Here is a 12,911-nt window from a genome sequence, read left to right on the forward strand (position 1 = left end):
AAATTAAAAAAGAAAGTCATTCTCTTTCTGCTTTATATGCAGTGACCTGGCCTCCATAGTCGTCTACGGTACAGAATCCCACATGTTCACATCCCCCTGTGTGATTAACAGCCATTCCCTCCCATTGTGGGTCAACCGACAGCACGTAGATCGTAGTGGGTCAAGGAGGCAGCTCACCCCCACCTTCTCATTGGGCAACTAGGGATAGGATAACAAATGGTGACCCAGTCAGTGATGTCCACATCTTACAATGGAATAAAAAGAGACTCACTGTTTGCTGTCCTTAAGCTTTTTTTTAACCCAATCTTCTCAGTGTCACAAAGCTGGTCCCTTTTCTTGTAAAAGCTGCTCCTTTTTTCAAGGATACTGTGTCCTTGGTTTTTTTCAGAGGGGTCATAAATTGCTCCCGGTGCCAATTAGACTGGTTTGGTACAGAGATTAAAGGATATTAAGAGGCCTTTTTGTTTATATGTGAACGGATGAGACTTCAGGCCAAAGTGATCATGTGTTAGAAGTGACCTGTACAATGAAAGGGGCATGGTCAGTCCTGAACTAGTTAGGGAGTTCAACAGTAAGCTGTGTGAAAACATGCTGTCCCTCTCTTTCTCCCTCTCTCTCTCTCCCCCCCCCCCCCCCCCCCCCCCTCTCTCTTTCTCACTTTCTGCCCTTCTAACTTCAACCTGTAAGCATCTGTTCCTTTTTTAAACTGTATTTTAAGGGAGTTTGCTTGTTGGAACTGTTGTGTATACTGTATTTGGAACAGCATAATTACGTCTAGTTTGGATAGACTGAGTCCTGGAAGGGTTCTTTATTCTGTTCTTTATGTTTCATTGTGCAATTATGTAAATAAATTTTTGTCTGTTTTAGAACCTGGTAGTCAACTTTGCTAAATTACTCCGGGTAATTTTCACTGTGCACGTACCGAAACAAATTGCAAAGTTATGGTCTGGGGCTGCCTGCTTAAGAATGTTTTAAGTGGTCTGACCTAGTCCACAACTTCAGCGCATAAGTCCAGCTTTTTAATATGTCACTATGTCAAAAACATTCTTAAATTCTGTATAGATAACATAAACACCAGATGAAGCACTCATACGGTCTGTTAATAAATATTCACTACTTCCACCACTGAAACACGGTGAGTGGAGCTAGCTACAAGGTACACTGTCACAATTCACCAAGACTCGTTCGACAGCATCTTTCAAACAATGCATTAACATCCCTCGTTAATATTACAGGTCGACGCAACATCGAGGGCCGAAGGGCCTGTACTGCGCTGTAACGTTCTATGTTTTATATGTTCTATGTAAGAACGCTGACCAGTACTGTACCCCAGATGTGATCTCATCAGTGCTCTGCATAACTGAAGGATAACCTCCCAACTCTTGCAGTCAATTCCCTTCACAATAAACTAGACCGTTCTATTAGTTTCCCTGATTACTTGCAGTGATTCATGCACAGAATTTCTCAGATTTCTCTACATCTCAGAGCTCTGCGACCTCTCACCATTTAGATAATATGCTTCTTTTTCCATTCTTTCTGCCAATATGGACAATGTCACACTTTATCACGTCGTACTCCTCTTGTCAGATATTTGCCCACTCACTTAACCGATCTATATTCCTTTACAGGCTCCTTATTCCCTCTTCACAACTAACTTGCTTACCTATCTTTGTGTCATCAGCAAACTTAACTACCACACCTTCGATCTCTTCATCACACGTTCTAACGTGTAAAGAGTTGTGGCCCCAGCACTGACCCCTGTGATACACAATTGTGACATCCTACCAGCCTGAAAAACATCCATTTATTCCTACTCTCTGCTTCCTGTTAGCAAGCCAATCTTCTATCCATGCCAATGTGTTACTTCCAATACTTTTATTTTCTATAATTGCCTTTCATATGGCACTATATCAAATGCTTTCTGGAAATACAATATATTCACTGGTTCCCCCTTTACCTACAAGTTGCTTCTTCAAAGATTCCAATAAAAGAGTTAGACATTTCTTTCTCAGGCACTCCCAGATTAATTCAAACTTATCTAAAGTGCCTTGTTCTCAATGATAACGTCTAACATTTTTCCCTGTGACAGACATTTTAACTATATCGCTGTTCTTTCATTCTCACTGGGTCAAAATCCTGGAACTCTCTTCCTAACAGCACTGTAAGTGTCATAACACCCCAAGGAATGCAGCAGTTCAAGAAAGCAGCTCACTACCACCTTCTCAGGGCAATTAGAAATGGGTAAGAAATACTGGTTTAACCAGTTAAAAATCACACAACACCAGGTTATAGTCCAACAGGTTTAATTGGAAGCACACTAGCTTTCGGAGCGACGCTCCTTCATCAGGTGATTGGGTAGGGCTCGATCGTAACAGAGAATTTATAGCAAACTTTTGCAGTGTGATGTAACTGAAATTATACACTGAAAAATTGATCAGTGTAAATAAATCACAAAACCCTTCTTTTTAAAGTTGTATTCTTGGGTTAGCTGCTAACAATATTGTCTAGCTATCACCATTGTTAGCAGCTAACCCGAGAATGCAACTTTAAAAAGAAGAGTTTTGTGATTTACACATGAAAGAAGTGAAACTATCACTGTATTCTAACAGATGAAAGGCTTAACAGAAAATTAAATTTTCAATGTATAATTTCAGTTACATCACACTGTAAATTTTTGCTATAAATTCTGTGTTACGATTGAGCCCTCCACAATCACCTGATGAAGGAGCATCGCTCCGAAAGCTAGTGTGCTTCCAATTAAACCTGTTGGACTATAACCTGGTGTTGTGTGATTTTTCACTGTGTACACCCCAGTCCAACACCGGCATCTCCAAATCATGGTTGAACCAGCAACACCAACATCCCAAGAAAGAATAAATTCTTAAAATCCCTTCATCAAACTTCCCAGTTTCTTCATTAAAAAATTCAATTCCATTCGTCAAGCAAGATCTGTTTTTTTCACATTAAGTGCCACCATTTGCTGAGTTTCTACTTGCCCCCAAAATGGTGATGATGGATGGAATGGAATCCCGACAGTGTGGAAGCAGGCCAATCGGCCCATCAAGTCCACACTGACCCTCCAAAGAGCACCCTGCCCAAACTACTTCCCTGCCCTATCTCTGTAACCCTGCATTTCCTATGGCTAACCTACCCAACCTACACATGCCTGGACATTGTGGCTAATTTAGCATAGCCAATCCACCCTAACCTGCACATTTTTGGACTGTGGGAGGAAACCAGAGCACCTGGCAGAAACCCATGCAGACATGGAGAGAATTTGCAAAATCTACACAGTCAATTGCCCAAGGCTGGAATCAAACCCGGGTCCCTGGCGCTGTGAGGCAGCAGTGCTAACCACTGAGCCACCGTGATCTGGACAGGATGCTGTAGCAAACTCCATTCAGCTTGTTCCTGTCATACCATCCATCTCTTGTTAGAAAGTTTGAACAGAGAAATATCTTTGACCACAAGACCATCATAAGACCATTAGCCCATAAAACATAGAAGTAGAAATAGGCCAGCCATCAAGTCTGCTCAACGATACAATGAGGTCAAAGCTGACCTGGTAATCCTCCACTCTTCAATCCAATGGCTCTGAAGTTTATAGATACATCATCGGCAGGTTCCACCTTTACTTCCTTCAGTAACCGAGGATACATCCCAGCCAGGGAGAATGACGTATCTCTCAGGTTACTGACTCTGTTGTTATCCTATCCCAATATAGTGACTGATTCCATTACTGTTCCAATGAAGACAAATCTGAAATAATCATTTAGTATTTCAGCTAGACCCCCACCTTCACAAGAAAGACCCTATTATCTTTCTACATCGTATTTATAAAAGACTTCTGCATTCCCTTTTGTTAGTTGCTAAGTTATTCTCATGTTCTCTTTCTGCTCCAGATTTGCTCTGTTTATTTTCAGCTGGGTATTATCCATCTCATACTGCCTTACAAATCTCTTTTTTTCTGTCTTACGTTAGGGTAATCTATCAGTCATCCAGCACGGAAACAGACCCTTTGGTCCAACCAGTTCATGTCAAACATAATCCCAAACTAAACGAGTCCCAGCTGCCTGCGCCTAGCATATATCCCTCCAAATCTTTCCTATTCATGGACTTATCCCACTGTAACTGTGGTAACATCCACCACATCCTCAAGAAATTCACTCCACACGTGATCCAAATGTTTGCCCCTCATGTCCTTTTTTAAAATCTTTCTCCTCTCACCTTAAAAATATGCCCCTTATTCTTGAAATCCTCCATCCTAGGGAAAAGACACGTACACTAACCCTATCTGTACCCCTCATGATAAACTTATATAAGTGAAAAAAAAACCCCAGCCTATCCAGCATTTCTTTATGAGCCAAGCCTTCCATTCCTGGCAACATCTTGATAAATCTCTTCTGAACCCTCTCCAGCTTATAACTAGGCAACCAGAACTGGACATAGTCATAGAGTCGTAGAGCTGTACCAACACGGAAACAGACCCTTCGGTCCAACTCGGAGAGAGTGAGGTCTGCAGATGCTGGAGATCAGAGCTGAAAATGTGTTGCTGGAAAAGCGCAGCAGGTCAGGCAGCATCCAAGGAGCAGAAGAGTCGACGTTTCGGGCATAAGCCCTTCTTCAGCCCTTCGGTCCAACTCGTCCATGCCAACCTAAATTAATCTAGTCCCATTTACTAGCATTTGGCCCATAATCCTCTGAACGCTCCTATTCATATACCCATCCAGATATCTTTTAAATGTATAATTGTACCAGCCTCCACCACTTCCTCTGGCAGCTCATTCCATACACACACCATCCTCTGTATGAAAATGTTGCCCACTCAGGTCCCTTTCAAATCTTTCCCCTCTCACCTTAAACCTATGCCCTCTAGTTCTGGGCTACCTTACCGTGGGGAAAAGACCTTATCTATTTACCCTATCCATGCCCCTCCTCTCAATAAGATCACCTCTCAATCTCTGACGCTCCACGGAAAACAGCCCCAGCCTGTCCAGCCTCTCCATATAGCTCAAACTCTCCAACCCTGGCAACATCCTTGTAAATCTTTTCTGAACCCTTTCAAGTTTCACAACATCCTTCCGACAGGAAGGAGACCAGAATTGCACGCAATATTCCAACAGTGGCCTAACCAATGTCCTATACAGCCGCAACATGACCTCCCAACTCCTTTACTGGGGAGGCCATGGCCTAGTGGCATTATCATTGGACTGTTAATTCAGACACCCAGGTAATCTGAGGATCTGGGTTCAAATCAGGCCATGGCAGACAGTGGAAGTAAGTGTCTAATGATGACCATGAATCCATTGTCGATTGTCAGAAAAGCCCATCTGGGTCACTAATGTCCTTCAGAGAAGGAAACTGCCGTCCTTACCTGTCTGGGCCTACATGTGACTCCAGACCCACAGCAATGAGGTTGACTCTTAACTGCTCTCTGGGCAATTAGGGATACCAAGCGACTTCCTCATCCATTGAATGAATAAAAAAAATTAATGCATTGACCAATGAAGGCAAGCATACCAAATGCCTTCTTCACTATCCTATCTACCAGCGACTCCACTTTCAAGGAGCTATGAACCTGCACTCCAAGATCTCTTTGTTCAGCAACATTTCCCAGGAACTTACCATTAAGTGTATAAGTCCTGCACTGATTTGCTTTACCAAAATGTAGTGCCTCAAATTTATCTAATTTAAGCTCTATCTGCCACTCCTCAGCCCATTGGCCCATCTGATCAAGATCCCATTGTAATCTGAGGTAACCTTTTTTGCTGTCCACTACACCTCCAATTTTGGTGTCATCTGCAAACTTACGAACTGTACCTCCTATGTTCACATCCAAATCATTTATATAAATAAAAGTAGTGGACCCAGCACCGATTCTTGTGGCACTCCAATGGTCACAGGCATCCAGTCTGAGAAACAACCCTCCACCACCACCCTCTGCCTTCTACCTTTGCACCATTTCTTTATCCAAATGGCTAGTTCTCCTTGTATTCCATGAGATCTAACCTTGCTAACCAGTCTCCCATGAGGAACCTTGTTGAACGCCTTACTAAAGGCCATACTGATCATGTCCACTGCTCTGCCCTCATTAATCCTTTTAGTTACTTCTTTATAAAATCCAAACACGTTCATGAGACAGATTGGGTGCCTCCTGTTCTGCTATTTTGTAGATCAAGCTTTGTTTACATTTCACCTGGGCCAGATCTGTTACCATCTTGCAAGCATTAGCTTTCCAACACTAAGGTATTTTTACATTAAACTGTTTCTCCTCTCAATAACAACTGTAAATCTGATGATATTATGATGATTCCTTCAAAAGTTCCCAGAGGTGATCTAGAACTAATAGATATGTCTCAGTGTTTTCGCTGGTGATGTTTAATGCACACTGACTAATGCCATAAAGCTTCCCCTATTCTGAGTGCCTAACGTCACAGTGGCCAGGGACTGCCTGATATCTACATTACAGACATGCATCGACTTGATCTTGAGAAACCATCAAAATGGATATATATGAAGACATGGGAGAAAGTGAGGACTGCAAATGCTGGAGATCAGAGTCAAGCATGTGGTGCTGGAAAAGCACGGTCAGTCAGGCAGCATCTGAGGAGCAGGAGAATCAATGTTTCCAACATAAGCTCTTCACTAGGAATTCATCAGCTCTTCATCCTGATTCCCCTGCTCCTCGGATGCTGTCTGACTGGCTGTGCTTTTCCAGCGCCACACGCTCGATATTTGAAGAGGTGGACAGACCTCGATAGTGCATTGAGAATCGGTGGAGAATTGTGTCACCTGCACTCTTGAGAATGTTTGACAGTATGTCTCTCGGCACGTCCTCTCCATTCTTTACAGCTCTTTTCCTCTCCTCTATGCACCGTTTCCCCGTGCTACGCAGCAGCTCTAAGGAGTCCCACACCTCCTTTACAAACGGTCGGTGCTGAGGCAGGTACTAGGAACAGAAGGAGTGGAATTAGGTCGACTGGGAAGACCGCAGTACGAGAGGCAGGTGATTGAATGATGCAAGGACAGTGCAAAGTGGGTAACACAGAGATAACAACTGTGCATCACAAAAGCTACAAACAATTGATTTAATGACGACATCATCTGCTCTTTTCACATCAGTTAAGGGATAAAGGTTGCCAGAACATCAGGGAGGAAACCCATTCTGATCGGTTTCACATTTCATCAGAAAGAGGTCACCTTCACCAGGGCAGCATTCTCTCAGTATACCTCTGGGTTTGAACAGTCTGGATTATGAAGTGGACATTGATCCCACTCACTTTTCTCACAAAATTAAAAATCACACAACACCAGCACTATAGTCCAGCACTAGCTTTTCAAATAAACCTGTTGGATTATAACTTGGCGTTGTGTGATTTTTAACTTGGTCCACCCTCAGTCCAACACCAACACCTCCACATCATGGATTTTCTCACAAAGATAAACTACTGACCCAAGGCTAACTGTTGATGAGTCCTTACTAACGTGATCCCATTACAAGGTGTTGGGTTGCTATGACACTCAATCACAAATACAAGGTAACTTAGTTTGAACTGATGGAACTTACCTGCATGTATGGATTCTGAACATAGTGGGAAATACCTTTCAGAATCATTGAAATTGCGTGTGGAAATGGAGACCGAGCACCATCCAATAAGTTTAGTTGCATCCCAAAGGCGACCTTTAAGGAGAGCAGAGATTATAAAGTAAGGGACACATGGGAGTGAGTTCCACACAGACAGGATAAAAACAATGACTGCAGATGCTGGAAACCAGGTTCTGGATCAGTGGTGCTGGAAGACCACAGCAGTTCAGGCAGCATCCAATGAGCAGCGAAATCGACGTTTCGGGCAAAAGCCCTTATTCCTGATGAAGGATTTTGCCCGATACGTTGATTCCACAGAGACAGGAGTCTGGGTGCTGTCTTTTATTCATTCACAGGATTTGGGTATCAGTGATTGGCATTTATTACCCATTTTTACTTGCCCTCGAGAAGGTGGTGAGCTTCCTTCTTAAACTGCTGTGGTCTATGAGGTGTAGGGGCTCCACAATGCTGCTAATGACAGAGTTCCCAGGATATTTACCCAAGCGGCTATGATGGAAAGGCAATATACTTCCAATTCAATGATTGTGAGTGGTTTTGAGGGGTAAGTGCAGGGGGTGGTAACCCATGTGTTTGCTGCCCTTGGCATCCTAGATGGCAGTGTTTGTGGGCTTGGAAGGTTTTGTCCATGGATCTTTGGTGAATGTCTACAGTGCATCTTGTAGATAGTAAACACTGCTGCTACTGTGTGTTGGTGGTGGAGGGAGTGGAGTTTTGTGGATGCGGTGCCAATCAATGGCCTGTTTTGTCATAGACTCATACATCCTTCTTGGACAGTGTGAAGATTATTGATTGTTGTTAGATGTTCTGAGTTAATGCAGGTGATCCTGGGATGGAGACAGGATAGAAGCTGACACAAGTGAGATTTGTTTTTAGACTGAGGGAAAGACAGTCTGATTTTCAATGAGACTTTTGGAGAGAAACTGATTTCCATCAATTCTGGGGACAAGCAATCCCACGTGTGTCTTCAAGGATTTCAATGTGTGTTTGTCCTTGAGGAACCAATGCGATCTGCAGTGCTAACTAAACAGCTTTCTGCCCCAAATCCCTTTTGTTGATAAAAAGAGTTTACCCCTCTTTACATTTTCGATGGAAATTTATCCTAATGGGATTTTATTTCAGTGGAAGGAAACCATCAATCTCCCTGGGATTTTAATCCGGGCAGCAATTTGAAGTATTTCCTTGTGTTTCATGTTGCCATTTTAGGACAAAATGAACAGTGGGCAGTCATTGGAATTCTCAAGTCTCTCCTGTGTAAAATGTCTCTGTATTTTGCATTCTGCAGTACAAACATGGAGGTTCATAGTAATAAACTTTCTCAGAGAATTATTGTTCAAGATGCTACAGACTTTTGTTAGGGCCATTATTTTACCTACGTTCTACTTTACATAATGCACCATCAAGAGATAGGGTTCAAAATCCGAAGTTTGTTACATTCTGGGTCAGTGCCAGTAAATTAGGGAAAACCCACTGTAACCACCTTTATTCAAAAAGAGGAAGAAAGAATGAGAGAATTAACTCCTAATCTAGACAGGGGACAAAATGTCGGCAAATCATCTCCCCAGCTTGGCAAACATACAAACATACACACAACTGTGAGAGAATTAACTCATAATCCAAATGACAAATTGTAAGAGTTTGTACAATTACATAGGAAAAGAATAACTAACAATCACCGTGTTCCTGTAGAGGGTGAGGCTCAGGATCTGATCATGGAAAACACAGGGATAGCAGAGGGATTGAAGGGCTATTTTTTGTGGCTTCCCTATAGAAAACTTTAAAAATATTCCCAAGATACTTAAAAATCAAGTTATGAATGAGAAAATGGAACTTAAAACCAGACAATCTAAAGATTGGCAAATTCCAGAACCAGATGGCTTACATCCTGGGGTCTGATGAGCAGTGGCTATAGGAATAGTCAATACGTTACAAGAGAATGGAATGTAAGAGTAGGGAAAATTTACTGCAGCTGTACTGGGCCTTGGTGAGACAGTATAGAGTCATAGAGTTGTACAGCATGGAAACAAACTCTTCAGTCCCACTCCATGTCAACCAGATAAACTAAATTAATCTAGAACCATTTGCCAGCATTTGGTCCATATTGCTCTAAACCTTTCCTATTCATATACCCATCCAAATGCCTTTTAAATGTTGTAATTCTACCAGCCTCCAGTCCTGGTGGCTCATTCCATACACGCACCACCCCCTGTGTGAAAAAGCTGCTCCTGGGGTCTCTTTTAAATCTTTCCCCTTTCACCTTAAACCTATGACCTCTAGTTTAGGACTCCTCCCACCCTGGAGGGAAGACCTTAGCTATTCATCCTGTCCATGCCCCTCATAATTTTATAAACCTCTATGTGTCTGCGTGGGTTTCCTCCCACAGTCCAAAGATGTGGGCTAGGTGGGTTAACCATGGGAAATGCAGTGCTGCAGGGATAGGATGGGGGATGGATTTGGGTGGAACGCTCTTTGGAGGGCCGGTGTGACTCAATGGGCTGAACGGCCTGCTTCCACATTGAAGGGATTCTATAAAGTCATGCTTCAACCTTTGATGCTCCAGGGAAAATGGCCATCAGGAATAAATACTGTGTATAATTTTGGTCTTCTAATTTGAAAAAGAATATAATTATGATAAAAGCAATTCAATGAAGGTTCATTCAACTTATTGTTAGAATGAAGGGCTTATCTTATAAAGAAAACCTGAACAGGCTAGGTCTCATTGAGAAGAATGAGGAACAACATGGACATGCATATGGTCACAGAAATGTGAGGGTGCAGACATGAGGATCAGTGGTCGGCACAACATCGTGGGCTGAAGGGCCTGTGCTGTACTGTTCTATGTTCTATCTAAGATCTGAAAGGCCATGGGGAGGTGGATTCTGTGTGGATGCAGGTGAGGCTACAAGTAGGGCACAGATTTTAAGGATAAGAGGCTTTGCTGTTAAGACATAAATGAAGAGATTTGTTTTTCTCTCAGAGGGTCATTAATCCATGGAATATTTTCCTCAAAACCCACGGTGGTCAGGTCTTTGAAATTATTCAAGGCTGAGTTAGATAGACAAGAGAGCCAAGGTTGAAACATGGAGCTGAGGTGTCATCCAGGTTTGCCATAATTTATTGAATGATGGGAAATTCTGAAGGGACAAATAGGCTACTCCTGCCCCTAAATTATTAACACGGATTTAACCCTAGATTGTTCTGATGAGTAAATTGGTGAGAATGTATACAGGAAATTTTAGCTGGTATGAAATGGACTTCAGCACTGGTTCTCAAGAGGTGTTGATGTAGTTTTCTTTCTCATTATCTCTTAGAACCTGCACACCCCACGCTTCTGCTTTCTGGGATGTCATCTCTATAAAACTCTCCTGCAACATGTCCAGTCAGTCTGTGGTTCTGCATTACTAACCCAGTGAGATTACCAACATGCCACCACCTCCCCAGACCTTTGGTAAAGTGATATACATTTGCCCAAAGTGGGGGAGTGGGGGAGGAGTTGAGACTCCACCTGGGTGTGGAGTGGGAATTTTCATGGGACAGCAGTTCTGGCAAATGTCCCTTGCCCTTCATATTTACAGGAGTCTAATCTCCGCTATCAAAATTCTCACCAAGGGGCATGACAAGTTTCGAGCCTCAGAGAGGGGTAACAGTAGGTGAGGTTTGGTAAGAAACATTCCCAGAATGCTTGACAGGAACTCCAGTGTCAGATTAGAGTGGTGTTGGAAAAGCACAGCAGGTCAGGCAGCATCCGAGGAGCAGAAAAATTGACGTTTTGGGCAAAAGCTCTTCATCAGGAATGGAGGCAGGGAGCCTCCAGGGTGGAGAGAGAAGTTTTTTGGGGGGTAGAGGAGCTGGGGAGAAGGTAGCAAAGAGTACAATAGGTGAATGGGGGTGGGGATGGAGGTGATAGGGCAGAGAGGAGGGTGGGGGAAAGGTAGCAAAGAGTACAATAGGTGAATGGGGGTGGGGATGGAGGTGATAGGTCAGAGGGGAAGATGGAGGTTGGCAGGTAGGACAGGTCATGGGGACGGGGCTGAGCTGGAAGGTGGAACTGAGGTAAAGTGGGGGGAGGGGAAATGAGGAAACTGGTGAAATCCAGCATCTGCAGTCCTCACTTCTGCCCAGTGTCAGGTGACAGGGGAGAACACTGGAGGCAAAAGACATGAGAAGATAAAGCTAGTTCTTACCGTCGTGATGACCTCAAGTGTCACACAGTTCAGCTTGCTGTGCATTCCCACTGGAGTTTCACCATCAGATAACTCTCTCAACTTCTCCATGAGGTGTTCAGCCTTCTCATTAAACACATCCATTAACCCCACCAGATACCTGCACAGAAAATGGCGACACAGAGATATGGAAGCTCCTAGATTGCCTCAAGGTGATTGATTACTTTTAAAGGTGCTTTGACCGTTATGAACATAAACACACCAGATATTTCTTTATTCATTCATGGGATGAGGGCTTCATTGGCTCGGGCAGCATTTATTGCCTATCTCTAATTACCCAGAGGGCAGTTAAGTGTTAATCACATTGCTGTGGTCTAGAGATACATGTAGGCCAGACCAGGTAAGGTCGGTAGATTTCCTCCTCAGAAGGATATTAGTGACTCAGATGGGTTCTTTCCTGACAATCAACGATGGATTCATGGTCATCATCAGAATCTAAATTCCAGACTTTTATTGAATTCAAATTCCACTGTCTGTCATGGCAGGATTCCAACAGGGGCCCCAGAACATGACCTGGGTCTCTGGATTAACAGCCATAATACCATTAGGCCATCACCTTCCATCACTGATTTATATCGAACAAAATTCAACAAACGGCAATGGCAGAGGCTCTTGTGGTAGTGTGGCAACGTACTTGCCTCTGAGCCTGGAGGCCTGGGGCTCAAGTCTAAACACTCTAAAGATAAGTAATAACATCTCTGAATAGGTTAATTAGAAAATATCTAAATGGCAATGGTCAGTTAAGCAGCTGAGTGATGTGGATGACACTGGTGTAGTGGTAATGTCACTAGATTAGGATCTAGAAGGGTAGGTTAATGCTCAGAGTGTGTGGGTTCAAATCCCCCCAAAGCAGCTGGTGGAATTTACATACAATCAGGAATTGAAAGCTAGGCCCAATGACTGTGAAATTATTGCTGAAAATCCTGCCAGGTTCATGTCCTGTGGGGAGGAAACGGCCATCCTCACCTGATCTGGCCTCCATGTGATTGAGACTTCATTAGCCTAGCAGCTCTCTCAGTCGAGGACAACTCTGAGAAATAAATACTGGCCTTGGCAACAACATACTTATCTTGTGAAAGAAAACA

General features: G+C 43.2%; 1 protein-coding gene across 2 annotated transcripts in view; it reads right to left on the minus strand.

The window, feature by feature from the left end:
* LOC132818018 (cholesterol 24-hydroxylase-like) overlaps positions 1-12,911 on the minus strand; it is a 51,697-nt gene that overhangs the window by 13,461 nt on the left and 25,325 nt on the right. For both annotated transcript variants that reach the window (XM_060828609.1, XM_060828608.1), the window contains exons 6-8: positions 11,788-11,926; positions 7,568-7,681; positions 6,793-6,949 (exon numbers count right to left, since the gene is read on the minus strand). In XM_060828609.1, the coding sequence (XP_060684592.1) occupies positions 6,793-6,949; positions 7,568-7,681; positions 11,788-11,926 (410 nt within the window). The remainder of the gene's footprint in view (positions 1-6,792; positions 6,950-7,567; positions 7,682-11,787; positions 11,927-12,911) is intronic.

The sequence above is a fragment of the Hemiscyllium ocellatum genome, chromosome 8, assembly GCF_020745735.1.
Source record: "Hemiscyllium ocellatum isolate sHemOce1 chromosome 8, sHemOce1.pat.X.cur, whole genome shotgun sequence".
In the NCBI taxonomy this organism is placed as follows: Eukaryota; Metazoa; Chordata; class Chondrichthyes; order Orectolobiformes; family Hemiscylliidae; genus Hemiscyllium; species Hemiscyllium ocellatum.